Source organism: Papio anubis, chromosome 16 (assembly GCF_008728515.1).
Source record: "Papio anubis isolate 15944 chromosome 16, Panubis1.0, whole genome shotgun sequence".
Lineage (NCBI taxonomy): Eukaryota > Metazoa > Chordata > Mammalia > Primates > Cercopithecidae > Papio > Papio anubis.
Genome location: NC_044991.1, coordinates 49,690,496 through 49,703,809, shown reverse-complemented (window position 1 = coordinate 49,703,809; position 13,314 = coordinate 49,690,496). Strand labels below are relative to the sequence as shown.

Below are 13,314 nucleotides of genomic sequence, written 5' to 3'. Positions count from 1 at the left end.
TGCAGAGTTATAAAGCATGATTTTAAAGCATCTCTGGAAGGTATCATTACGTCATAGCAGAATTTTGAATTGATGTCTTTCTGACATCTTTAGGAGGATTGTTTTTCCTATTCTTTGAGGGATTTACATTTTTCGTACTTCAGCTGGAAATGGTACAAACACCATGTATGTTTATGAAAACCTTTAAATGCCATTATATGAGTGACATGTCCAATTGGAAGCATACTGATTTATTATTAACAAAATATGTAAGGAAATTTATTTTTAGCCTTTGTCAACTAAGCTTATCCTTCTGAACTCAACTTTTCTTTCTGGTGATTTAATTTCAGAAAATAGTAGCATTGCTTTTATTGTGGTTTGATGTTTCATAATCTCGCTCAAATATGGGACATTTTGTTTTAATTTAGCTAGAAATAATTCCTATTATATTAGCCTGATTGAATTCATAGACTTTCAGAGCTAGAGGAGACTGAGGCATCCATATAGATTACTCATCCTATAATTGAGGAATTTGTCCCTGACCAGTGACAAGAATGGAAGAAAACTGGATTTCTAGCAATGTTACTGATTTGTTTAGAAAAGCAATGTGTTTTCTTATCTTAATTCTCAAGGTTTTTCATTCTTCTATGTGCCTCAGTGGACCAGAGTGGACCAGAAAAAAATTGTAAATTTTTCACAAACAGTGCAAGTTTGATAGAAAAGGGCTAATGCATTTAAGTCAATGGTGACAACAATATTCCAGCTGAAGGTTATGTGGAAGGAAAATCCTCAGAGTTTGTTCTCTGCCCCAAGTCTTTACTAGTCAGAACTATTTTTTAGGCTAATTCGTTATGACAAAACATCTGTATTTTTGCAAGTACTCTTGACCCCTTGACTGACACCTACAAGATTACCAACTGACCGCTCTTTATCTTTACATTTTACTGGCTTTCCTTGACTTTGACATATCTCTGCCTAATCATTTGATGTATCAAAAATCTTCAGCATTTGCTCCTTTTGTTAGCAAGGCAAAGCTTTGGAATTGAAAAGTTGATACCTGGTTTCACAGTTAAGAGTTCCCTGATTGCACAGTTATTTTATTGCTATGATATGAATGTGTTTACAAGAAGCTCACTTGTAGTCTGCAGTCGTATTCTACCCGGACTGCCCTTCAAACTCAATCTTTGTTCTTATTTAAGGTTAGGTAAATTCCTTCACTAGGAATTTTTAAATTCTTTAATATAATTACAAATAATCCTCACACTCACTCACCAAACTATTGTTGTTTACTGATTTTAATCTATGCTAAAAATTATGTTAAAAGTTTTTATTCCAATGAGATAATAAAGGTAGAGAAAACAACCAAAGAGGTTATGGTTTATTTGACCTGTAGGATATTAACTAGTCTGTATTCAATTTAGTAATATCTGTCTAGGTTGTGTTTTTGGTTTTTGGTTTATTTGCTTGGTGTTTGTTGACAAAAATATACAAACACAGACATAAAAACACATAAACATACACATACAAACACATACATACATGTGTGTATATATGTCTACATATATATTTATATGTGTATATGTGTGTCTCATAGCTTCCTTTGACCTGGCTTTGACATCTTCTGGATTCCTCAACAATGGATTAAATAAAACTTGGATACACATTCTTTGCATGTTCCAAATTATACCTTGACCTTAATTATAATATCTTCATTTGAGGATGACAAATATATGATGCGTATACCCTCGCTTTTCTATCCTGTACCCAAGGCAGACATCAAAATTCATCACAGGCATGGTTCGGAATCTTTCTCAACACAAGCACCCAGAAGACATTAACAATAAATGGAAATTGGAACTAAAGTTAAAATCCATTTGTCATTTCTGCCCTATTGGCTTATGTTGTTTTTGTCTTGCTTTTAAAAGTTGCTGATCAAACCAAAGCATGTTTATTCTTGCATTTCATTCTTGTTCTTCTTTCATGTTCAATAAACCATTGTATTAGATTGCACAGTTATTTTATTGCTGTGATATGCATGTGTTTACAAGCATACACTTGCCAGTTTTCTATACCCTGTGACTACCCCAGTATGCACACTCATCCAGCAGTTACATTACTTTCCTTTCCTGGTCCCTGAAGATACTTGCATTTATTGCCTGTCTTTTAAGGAATTGCTAGTTAGAGACTGAGTTGTATGAAATTGTCTTTTGCATAGGTTAAAGACAGCAAATATTACAAATTTCATATCATCTGTCCTAATCAGAACACAAGAATCAAACAAAATGGTGCTGTCTTTGGTGATCTTCCAGTTTCAAAACAATTTATTTTCTATTTTGAATCCCAATAGTCATCCAAAAGAAGTGGTGATTTAGCACCCACTGTGCGTAAAGCATCTAGTAGACACCAGGGACGACAAAGATACATGCACATTCAGCTTTTAAAGGTGTTCATGCCTGGGTTTCAAGGGGTGAATGGCCTTATTTTCTATTAGACAGTGAGCTCTTTGAGGGCAGAGGCTGTGATTTACTGTGCTTTATTTTTTCTGTGCATTTATCGTATGGTAGATGTTCAATAAACCTTTGTGAAATTAGTGAAAGGCAAAGAGATAGGGGAGAAGGAAAGGAAATAGAGAGAAAGGGAGGAATAGAGATTCTAGTGTGAAAAGCACCTGCCCAGGCCCAGCACAGTGGCTCACGCCTATAATCTCAGGACTTTGGGAGGCTGTGGTGGGAGGATCGCTTGAGTACAGGAGTTCAAGACCAGCCTGGGGAACATAGGAAGACCCCTGTCAATACAAAGAAAAACAAAATTACCTGGGCAGGGTGGCGCATGCCTGTGGTCTCAGCTACTCAAGAGGCTGAGGCAGGAGGATTGCCCGAGCCCAGGAGGAAGGTTTTTCCTTTATGAAGCAGCTCCTCTCATCAAAAGAGCCAAAACAAACTTTCCTTCTTATTTTTTATTCTTGGACAAGAGTAAAAGCAATTTAGCTATTGAGTTTCCAGAACTTGGGAAAAGCAGTCATCAGTCACCTTGATAAACGTATTGAATGTGAAAAGATTTTTACTGTGGTAAATAATCAGTGCTAGTTTTGCCATTTACAGATGACACACCTCTTAGCAATCAAGAATAAATAATGTTTAAATCAGTAAAAATTAGAATTGTTAAATGTCGTCGTTTTACTGATAGGTTTGGCAGTAAGGGTGAAGAGAAGGAAAACAGATACTTTTATATACCATTGGTGAAAGTCAATTGCTAGGACTTTAACAGAAAGGAAATTGGTTATGTGTATTAAAATCCTCAAAAATATGCAAAGTCTTTGAATCAGAAATTATATTTCTGGGAATTCATCCTGAAGAAATAATTAAGTATTTATACAAAGATGTAACCATCAGAGTAGTCAAGTCAATGTCATTTATACTAGTGAAAAAATTAGAAACAACTTTAATGACCAATGATAATAGAATATTATTTTGTATTATACTGCTATATTTTATGATATAAAAATGTAGATAGTTGCATATTTTATGCTATAGTTATTTACCTGCATAGAATTTCTTTTTACATTAAAAATGTTCATAATATATTGCTCAGTTAGTACAAATGTTACTAAATTATATTTATAGTTATATGTATGTGTGTATATGCATGATTACAGCTTCATAAAAGAATTATACACACACAGGGGTGTTTTTCTGGAAGGATACACAGCAATATTTTAACAGTAGTTATCTCTGAAAGAAAAGTTAGGGATGTTCAAAACAAGTTTTATTTTTTCTCTCTGTTTATCTCATTTCCCAGTTTTTCTTTAATGAACGTATTCCAGTTTTATAGTAATAAAAAACTGTTTCAACAAGAAAAAAAAAATGCTACCCTCCGACATTTGTTGGCAACATATTTACTACCCACAAATGCGCTGTTGTTTTGAAGCTTTGATTGTCAAGATTGAAGAAACAAATTGTAGTGATAAAGCAAAATAGTTAAGATGATCCTATGTATCTATGAAGATTATTATGATAAAGAATTGTCTCAATACGTGTATCAAAACATCCAGTTGTATACCTTTAATATATAGTTTTTAAAATTATACCTCAATAAAGTTGACAAAAGAATTTTGTCAATATTTAGTATTAGTCAACTCAGAAAGGTTACAACATAGAAAAATTTCTAAATAGAATCTGAGTAAACCAAATTAGCTGTGTCATATTTCTGCCATCTGAAGTAAAATCATTCTTAATATGAGATTTAAGGATCTTTTTTCATGAGCATTCAAATTTTTATTTTTAGGAAAGACTTGTTTGTGGGTATCTTTATTTTCTGTTTCAGAGAAAAAAATATCATTATTTGAAAACACTTTCACATTATGTTAAATAATAAAACCACTCGTAAATAATTTATTTTTTATTTTTTATTTTGAGAAAGAGTCTCACTCTGTCGCCCAGGCTAGAGTGCAGTGGCACAATCTTGGCTCATGCAACCTCCGCCTGCTGAGTGCAAGCAGTTCTCCTGCCTCAGCCTCACAAGTAGCTGAGATTACAGGCGCCCACCATGCCCAGCTAATTTTTGTATTTTTAATAGAGACAGGATTTCAACATGTTGACCAGGTTAGTCTCAAACTCCTGACCTCAAGTGATCCACCCACCTCAGTCTCCCAAAGTGCTGGGCTTACAGGCTGCTTGTATATAATTTTGATTGTAAAGTAACATATATTAATAAGAAAAAAATTGAAAAATTACCCCAAATTCTATCACACAGAGATAAGCACTGATAACATTTTAGTGTTGATTCATAAAGGTAATACCCAGTCTTATATTGGAAAACAGGAGGTTGGTGTTTAGTTATTTAAATCCTCTGAAAAGTCAGTAGGGATCATGTAAGTACATTTTTTCTCTATTATCTGTGACATTTGGAAATAATTGTAGTGAAACAGCATAATCCTACACTCTTATTTAACCACACTAAAATGTAATTGTGGCTGCTGTCTTCTACCTTGAACACTACCAGATATTTCTGGGAAAATAAAAAAAAGAGGCAACTTGACACTCATAAAAAGAATGCATTCACATCCTTTGTAACTTCATTTCCTCCAGGACAAATATCAGTGGATGGGTTCATGCGCTATCTGAGTGGAGAAGAAAACGGAGTCGTTTCACCTGAGAAACTGGATTTGAATGAAGACATGTCTCAGCCCCTTTCTCACTATTTCATTAATTCCTCGCACAACACCTACCTCACAGGTATGAATTTTCTGGTTCTTTGTTACTTTAGCCAGTCTCACCAAATTTCACCAACCTCTACTTGCTGTTGTTCAGAAGCTGAAGTGTGTTTTCTTCCATTTCCTGTGAAGTGCCTCTGAGAACTCTGGGGTTCCACCACCAAAGCCTCCCGCCTCCCATGAGCAGTCATGTCCACATGTATAGGAAGCAATAGCATCATTTCTCCATAGCCTAAGTTTTCAAATCTTCTAAAATGCAACCATGGCTGACATTTTCAGACCAATGGATTTTTGTGTAACTGAACTCATTCTTCAGTGTACTTGAAGCCATGTCCAGTCCTATCCAGTTCTCTGGGCCGTGTTCATCTACATGACAGCTCAGAAGGTCTTAAGTGGTGGCTCATGCCTATAATCTCAGCACTTTGGGATGCCGAGGCGGGTGGATCACCTGAGGTCAGGAGTTTGAGACCAGCCTGGTCAACATGGAGAAACTCCTGTCTCTACTGAAAATACAAAAAAAATCAGCCAGGTGTGGTGGCGCACACCTGTAAACCTAGCTACTTGGGAGGCTGAGGCAGGAGAATCACTTGAACCCAAGAGGCGGAGGTTGCAGTGAGCTGAGATGGTGCCACTGCACCCCAGCCTGGGTGACAAGAATGAAACTCTTGTCTCAAAAAAAAAAAAAAAAAAAAATTAAGTAATTGCTTTTTGTTCAAGGTAGGACAGGGCTTTAGACAAAAACAAATTGACCTGTGAATGACAACTTATACTTTATTGTAAATGTTATAATAAAGTAGGAAAAAACAACAATGTGTTTCCTAATCTGAGCTTAAATTAAGCATTGACCTATCTGGCAGTCTGGTGAAGTGTATGTACCCTTCTCAGAATGCTAAATGCATAAATTAAGTACCTAGAATTAAAGAGGAAATAAATTTCATTGAAATATTTTTATAAAATGTTGTGATATATATCCTTGTATATCTCAGTATTAACACAATTTGACTAAGTATAAGCAAAATGTTGTGATATTTGCAACAATTGGAATATAATACACAGCTCTTGCTAGTGACTTGTAAGCTACATACTTAACTAAAGAGAACGTTAAATTTTGTGTGGAGGTTAAAATTAAAACTGTAACCATTTTTTCTCATCCAAGTTCAAGGAGGTTCATGGAATATCACTTTAAGAGTCTAGATCTTTGACATGATAAAATTCAAAGAAGTATAATTTTTAAAATCTGAGCACATTATAGAATCTTACATTTATCCTATATTTAGGACCACAAAACTCAAAAATACTTAAGTATATGTCCGGTTGAATTTTGGGTATTGTGTGTGATTTTATTTAACTGGAAGTCACAATATAGAGTAGATTTTTTGTTTGTTTGTTTGTTTGTTTTTTTTGAGATGGAGTCTCGCTCTGTGGCCCAGGCTGGAGTGCAGTGGCCGGATCTCAGCTCACTGCAAGCTCCGCCTCCTGGGTTTACGCCATTCTCCTGCCTCAGCCTCCCAAGTAGCTGGGACTACAGGTGCCGGCCACCTCGACCGGCTAGTTTTTTGTATTTTTTTTAGTAGAGACGGGGTTTCACCGTGTTAGCCAGGATGGTCTCGATCTCCTGACCTCGTGATCCGCCCGTCTCGGCCTCCCAAAGTGCTGGGATTACAGGCTTGAGCCACCGCGCCCGGCCTAGAGTAGATTTTTTACTAATAATCTTTTGAGTCCAAAATACCTTCCAACCGATATATTTATGTTCATTACATTCTATTTTATTTGTCATATAATAAATGAGTCAGTAGTACCAAAATGAATGACAAGACTGACTGAATATACATTCTATTTTTTCACCTTCTTTCAGAATATATTAATTTTTCCCTTTCTGCATATCACTAGGGTTTTCAGATTTTATGTATGTTCATTGAATCACAGCTACCATTTTCCTTTTGAGAGACCAAATTGTCTCAACTTTGGTTAGTGGGAGACATTTTTAGGCTATCATTTGTGTCCTCTTGACATGACCTATTAATCTTTGGAAGTGTTCTGGCACATAAAGATCTTCTGCACTCACCTTATTCTTTTCTGCTCCAGAGATGGAAACAGACTATTCCCCAATGAGCCCTGGTTCTTTTTGATGGGAAAGAAAAAGTATGAGTAACAGCAATTTGGACTCTGAACATTGCCTGGACTGTTTCAGTGATCAAAGGAAGAAAACATATTTTTTTTGTCTTTTTAAGGCACGAATTCACATAAATATTTCTACTTCTACCTACCAATTTAAATTATTATTATTATTGAGACAGGGCCTCACTCTGTTGCCCAGGCTGGAGCACAGTGGCATGATGATAACTCACTGTAGTCCCGATCTCCTGGGCTCAAGCAGTCCTCCCACCTCAGCCTCGTGAGTAGCTGAAACTACAGGCACGTGCCACCACACCTGGCTAATTTTTTATTTCTTGTAGAGACAAGGTCTCACTATGTTGCCCAGGCTGGTCTCAGACTCCTGAGCTCAAGCAATCCTTCTGTCTCAACCTCCCAAAGTGCTGGGATTAATGACATGAGCCGCTGTGCCTGTCCCCAATTTAAATTCTTTTTTAAAAATTTTATTTTTCCATCAGTTATAGGGGTATAGGTGGTATTAGAGTATAATATAGGTGGTATAAAGAGTAAGTTTTTTAGTGGAGATTTGTGAGATGAGATCCTGATGCACCCATCACCCAAGCAGTATACACTGAACCATACTGGTTGTCTTTTATCCCTCACCCCCTGCCCCAAGTCACCACAGTTTATTATATCATTCTTAAGCCTTTGCATCCTCATATTTTAGCTCCCACATATCAGTGAGAACATACGATGTATGGCTTTTCATTCCTGAGTTACTTCACTTAGAAAAATTGTCTCTAATTTCATCCAAGTCATTGGAAATACTGTTAATTCATTCCTTTTTGTGACTGAGTAGTATTCTATCGAATATACATACCACAGTTTCTATATCCACTCATTGACTGATGGGCATTTCAGTTGGTTCCACAATTTTGCTATTGTGAATTGTGCTGCTGTAAACATGCATGTGCAAGTATCTTTTTCAAATAATGACTTCTTTTCCTCTGGGTGGATACCCAATAGTGGGATTGTTGGATCAAATGGTAGTTCTACTTTTAGTTCTTTAAGGAATCTCCACACTGTTTTCCACAGTGGCTGCACTAGTTTACATTCCCACCAGCAATGTAGAAGTGTTCCCTGATCACTGCATCCATGCCAACATCTACTGTTTTTTGATTCTTGGATTATGGCCATTCTTGCAGGAGTAAGGTGGTATCGCATTCTGGTTTTGATTTGCATTCCCTGATCATTAGTGATGTTGAGCATTTTTTCATATGTTTGTTGGTCGTTTGTATATCTTCTTTTGACAATTGTCTGTTCATGTCCTTAACCCACTTTTTGATGGAATTGATTGTTTTCTCCTTACTGATTTGTTTGAGATCATTGTAGATTCTGGATATTAGTCCTTTGTCAGATGTATAGATTGTGAAGATTTTCTCTCACTCTGTGGGTTGTCTGTTTACTCTGCTGACTGTTCCTTTTGCCATGCAAAAGCTCTTTAGTTTAATTAGGTCCCAGCTATTTATCTTTGGTTTTATGCAATTGCTTTTACCCAAAAGCAATTTTTGGTCATGAAATCCTTGCCTAAGCCAATGTCCAAAAGGTTTTTTCCAATGTTATCTTCTAGAATTTTTATAGTTTCAGGTCTTAGATTTAGGTCCTTAATCCATTTTGAGTTAATTTTTGTATAAGGTGAGAGATGAGGATCCAGTTTCATTTTCCTACATGTGGCTAGCCAATTACTCCAGCACAATTTGTTGAAAAGGGTGTTTCTTCCCCATTTTATGTTTTTGGGTGCTTTGTTGAAGATAAGTTGGCTGTAAGTATTTGGGTTTATTTCTGGGTTCTCTATTCTGTCCCATTGTTCTATGTGCTTATTTTTATACGAGTACCACACTGTTTTGGTGACTATGGCCTTAGAGTATAGTTTGAAATCAGGTAGTGTGATGCCTCCAGATTTGTTCTTTTTGCTTAGTCTTGCTTTGGCTATGTGGGCTCTTTTTTGGTTCCATATGAATTTTAGAATTTTTTTTCTAACTGTGAAGAATGATGGTGGTATTTTGATGGAGATTGCATTGAATTTGTAGACTGCTTTTGGCAGTATGGCCATTCTCACAATATTGATTCTACCCATCCATGAGCATGGGATGTGTTTCCAGTTGTTTGTGTCCTCTATGATTTATTTCAGCAGTGTTTTGTAGTTTTCCTTTTAGAGGCCTTTTGAGTTCTTTGTTAGGTATATTCCTAAGTTTTTTTTTTTTTTTTTTGCAGCTATTGTAAAATGGTTGAGTTCTTAATTTGATTCTCTGCTTGGTCACTGTTGATGTATAAAAGAGCTACTGATTTGCATATATTAATCTTGTATCTGGAAACTTTGCTGAATGCTTTTATCTGTTCTAGGAGCTTTCTAGAGGAGTCCTTAGGGTTTTTAAAGTAAACAATCATATCATCAGCAAACAGGGACAGTATGACTTCCTCTTTGCTGATTTGGATGCCCTTTATTTCTTTCTCTTGTCTGATTGCTCTGGCCAAGACTTCCAGTACTATGGTGAAGAAGAGTGGTGAGAGTGGACATCCTTGTTCCCATTCTCAGGAGGAATGCTTTCAGTTTTTCCCCATTCACTATTGTGCTGGCTGTGGGTTTGTCACAGATGGCTTTTAATTCATTAAGGTATGTCCCTTGTATGCCGATTTTGCTGAGCTGTGCTCTCTTTAGTAATCTTGATACCTAACAGATTATACATACTATCTCATTCAATTTACTGACAACCTTATAAGAGTATTAAGAAAATTTTCAATATTAATACAAATAATAAAACTACAGAATGTAGTTCAAATTTGTATATGCAGTTTTAAAAGTACATTTAACTAAAAATTTACAATCAAATTAATTTCTTCTAAGTCATTCATATGCCCTTCCTGTGTATAACTTGGTAAACACAGATGTGGTAAAAAATTTGGCTCCATTGTGTCAGATTAGTTTAAATTTGAGGGTGTTGGCATATTAACAGCTGATCAGACTAACAAAATGATGTGATACTTTCAGCTATTAGGAAAGAGAAGGCTTTACCTTTTTTATGAAGAAAGAACTCTAATAGCTGTCTCCAAATTTCTGTACAATGGTTTTGTATCACCACCATCTGATTCATATACCTGGTTTCTGGTCAATTATCTCTTCAATTATTTAACTTCTAGTAATGTTAGAATCCACATATTTTCAAGTATTCAGTGTTTTAAAACTATATTAACTATGTCAAATTGTATTCTCATCTAAGGGGTTTCGTTGTTGCTGTTGTTTTTTATCTTGCTCCCTTTTCTGAGCTCTGTATTATTATACCAAGGTTTGCATTAGATAAATCTGTAACCACCCAACGGGGTTCTTCTTGCCTGCTGCCTAGAAAAAGCCAATACACTGAGAACGGCAGGTGTTACAGCAGAGAAAGTTTTCTTATTGCAAGGCAGCTGAGCAGAAGGATGGGACATATTTCTCAAAACAGTCTCTCTGATAATTCAGAAGCTAGGATTTTTCACGGATAGTTAGGCAGGAGGGGGTTGGGAAGTGGTTAGGGAATGAGGAATGCTATTGGTAGGTCAGGAATGAAATGACATGGGGGTCAAAGCTGTCTTCTTGTACTGAGACAGTCCCTGGGAGAAGTTTAGTCCATTTCTTGGCATGGGTCACAGGATGGGTGGCACTAGTTGGTCCATGAGAATTCAAGGGCTGAAAAATACTTTAAACACCAGTCTTAGGTTTTATAATAGTGATGCTATATATAGGAGCAATTAGGGAGGCTACAAATCTTGTGACTTCAGTCCTAAACCATAATTCCGACCTTGTGGTCAATTTGTTAGTTCTACAAAAGTTGTTTTGGTCCCCAAGAAATGAGGGGATTAGTTTTGGAAAGGGATTGTTATCATCTTTGTTTTAAAATCAAACTATATACTAATTTCCTCCCATAGTTATCTTGGTCTGTGCTCAGGAATGAGCAAGGACAGTTAATTTGTGAGGTTAGAAGCAACATGGAGTCAGCTATGTCAGATTTCTCTCACTGTCACAATTTTTGCAAAGGCAGTCAAATCTACGTTCTCACAATATTACCTTGCCCCAATACCAGTCATTTATTTTCATGCAAGTAAATTAAGGAGAATTCCATATAATTAGAAAAATATAAAAATATAAATACAGGCTCTTGAAGTTTTGCCTGAAATGCTGTTTTGACTCATTCATCAAAATTTGGTTTTACTTCACATATTATTGGTAGAATCATTGTTTTAATTACAGATGAAAGTAATGTAGAAGTCCTGTTTCTCAGAAGCCTTTGGATAAACTCAGATTTCTATGATATAAACATTCAAGTTACCCCAAACCAAATAAGAATGTTATAAAATAAAAATGTAACCAATGACTAATCCAATGGAATCCTATTAAATTTTAAAATTAATATCTAGAAAATAATTTCATTTTTATACTTTACAGCCATTTTCAGAACAAGTAGAAACTGTATTTATAGAAACATTATTTCATATAAAGAGTGACTGGTGGAAAAAAGAAAGTTTTCCTATTCAAATGAGTTTAAGAAATGCTAGGTGCAAACAAAGGTTAGCACCTACCATAATGTGTTTTGAATATAAAATAAAAGGATCAGAGTCTCACACTCATTAACTCTTCATCCTCCTTGTCACCACCCAACTTATTTTCCTGGAGCATTTTAAGGACTAATATTCCTGAAAAGTGCTATCTAAATCCAAATAAGAGGAATTTCAATATTCAGGATATTTTCTTTGAGCATCTAATGGAACTGTAAAAATTAAATACACAGAATGAAAACCAATAAGTGTAGCAATGCATTATTATTATGTCTATTTGTCTGCTCATTATTGCCCCTTTGTTGAATATCAAGATGCCCAGAAGGAAAAAGAAATTGCATCATTGAGAGAAATAGATGCACTCAATGAGTGGTTTTTAATTATCATGGTCACTTTTTGGGTTTGGGGTGATTTGGGCAGTACTCCCAGTACTGATTATGTTTTAAATTATTGCTTTTCCTTGAGGAATCCACCCTTCTGACTCAAGAAAAAGAAATCCTCCCAGGAAGAAACAGTATGCAGTAAATACAAACTAGACTTGTGCACCTCTTCATAAACCTTCCCATACTCCCAACTATTTGGGAGATAATGGCTTCAGAAACACTGGAAAGGCAAAGTAGTGTATCTCCAGACAGTTAATATCTTCATTCAGATAAGAAGGAAACCATTAGATTTGAGGGTTTTGCTATCCCCAATAATCTGATGAATTAAATTATCTGACTGAATGTTTCTGATAGTTATTCAACTCCTCTCCTCATGTGTAAGTTCTTGGCTGCAGAAAAGTTCTAAAAATGATTCCAGACCTAGCTGTACCCTTGCCAGTTATCTGCTAAAAACCCAGACTTTGAGCATCCCTCCTCTCTTTCCCATCTCTCCCACTCATTTAGCCCTTAGCATATGCAACGTTTAATCATTTGCTTTTGATTTAGAGCACACACATACCTAAGAAAGTCAGGTGGTAGAATGGAAAGATGAGCTTAGGAAATAAACAGGGCCCAGTTTAAAATGGCCTTTAAGTAAATGACATACTTAACTCATTTGAGCCTTGGTTTCTTTGTTTGTAAAATGGAGATAAATTAAAACAGCCAGGGTTCTTGTGGCTGAAAGTGATAGGATGCCATTATTTAATGGCTTAAAGAATTAAGCAGTGTATTACCTCACACAGCAAGGCACCTAGGAGCAGAGTGGTTGAGGATTGGTTAAATCAGAAATTCATTAATATTATGGAAGACCCAGGTGCTTTCTGTCTTTTTGGTCCCCTTATGGTTTCAAGATGACTGTGCACTCTAAGCGCTACCAAGATCCACAAAGGAGATGGCGAAAGTTCTTGTGACCCTTCTAAGAATGAAGAAAATGTTCCTAGAGGTTCCCTGACAGCCCCCACCTCCGTCCCCTCAATCTGGTAGGCATTCTTTATGCTGCGTTATATTTAGCTCAGA

General features: G+C 36.0%; 1 protein-coding gene across 3 annotated transcripts in view; it reads left to right on the top strand.

Annotated features, from left to right (window-relative positions):
- PLCB1 (phospholipase C beta 1) overlaps window positions 1–13,314 on the top strand; it is a 738,719-nt gene that overhangs the window by 533,112 nt on the left and 192,293 nt on the right. For all 3 annotated transcript variants that reach the window (XM_031656114.1, XM_031656115.1, XM_031656116.1), the window contains exon 10: window positions 5,067–5,213. In XM_031656114.1, the coding sequence (XP_031511974.1) occupies window positions 5,067–5,213 (147 nt within the window). The remainder of the gene's footprint in view (window positions 1–5,066; window positions 5,214–13,314) is intronic.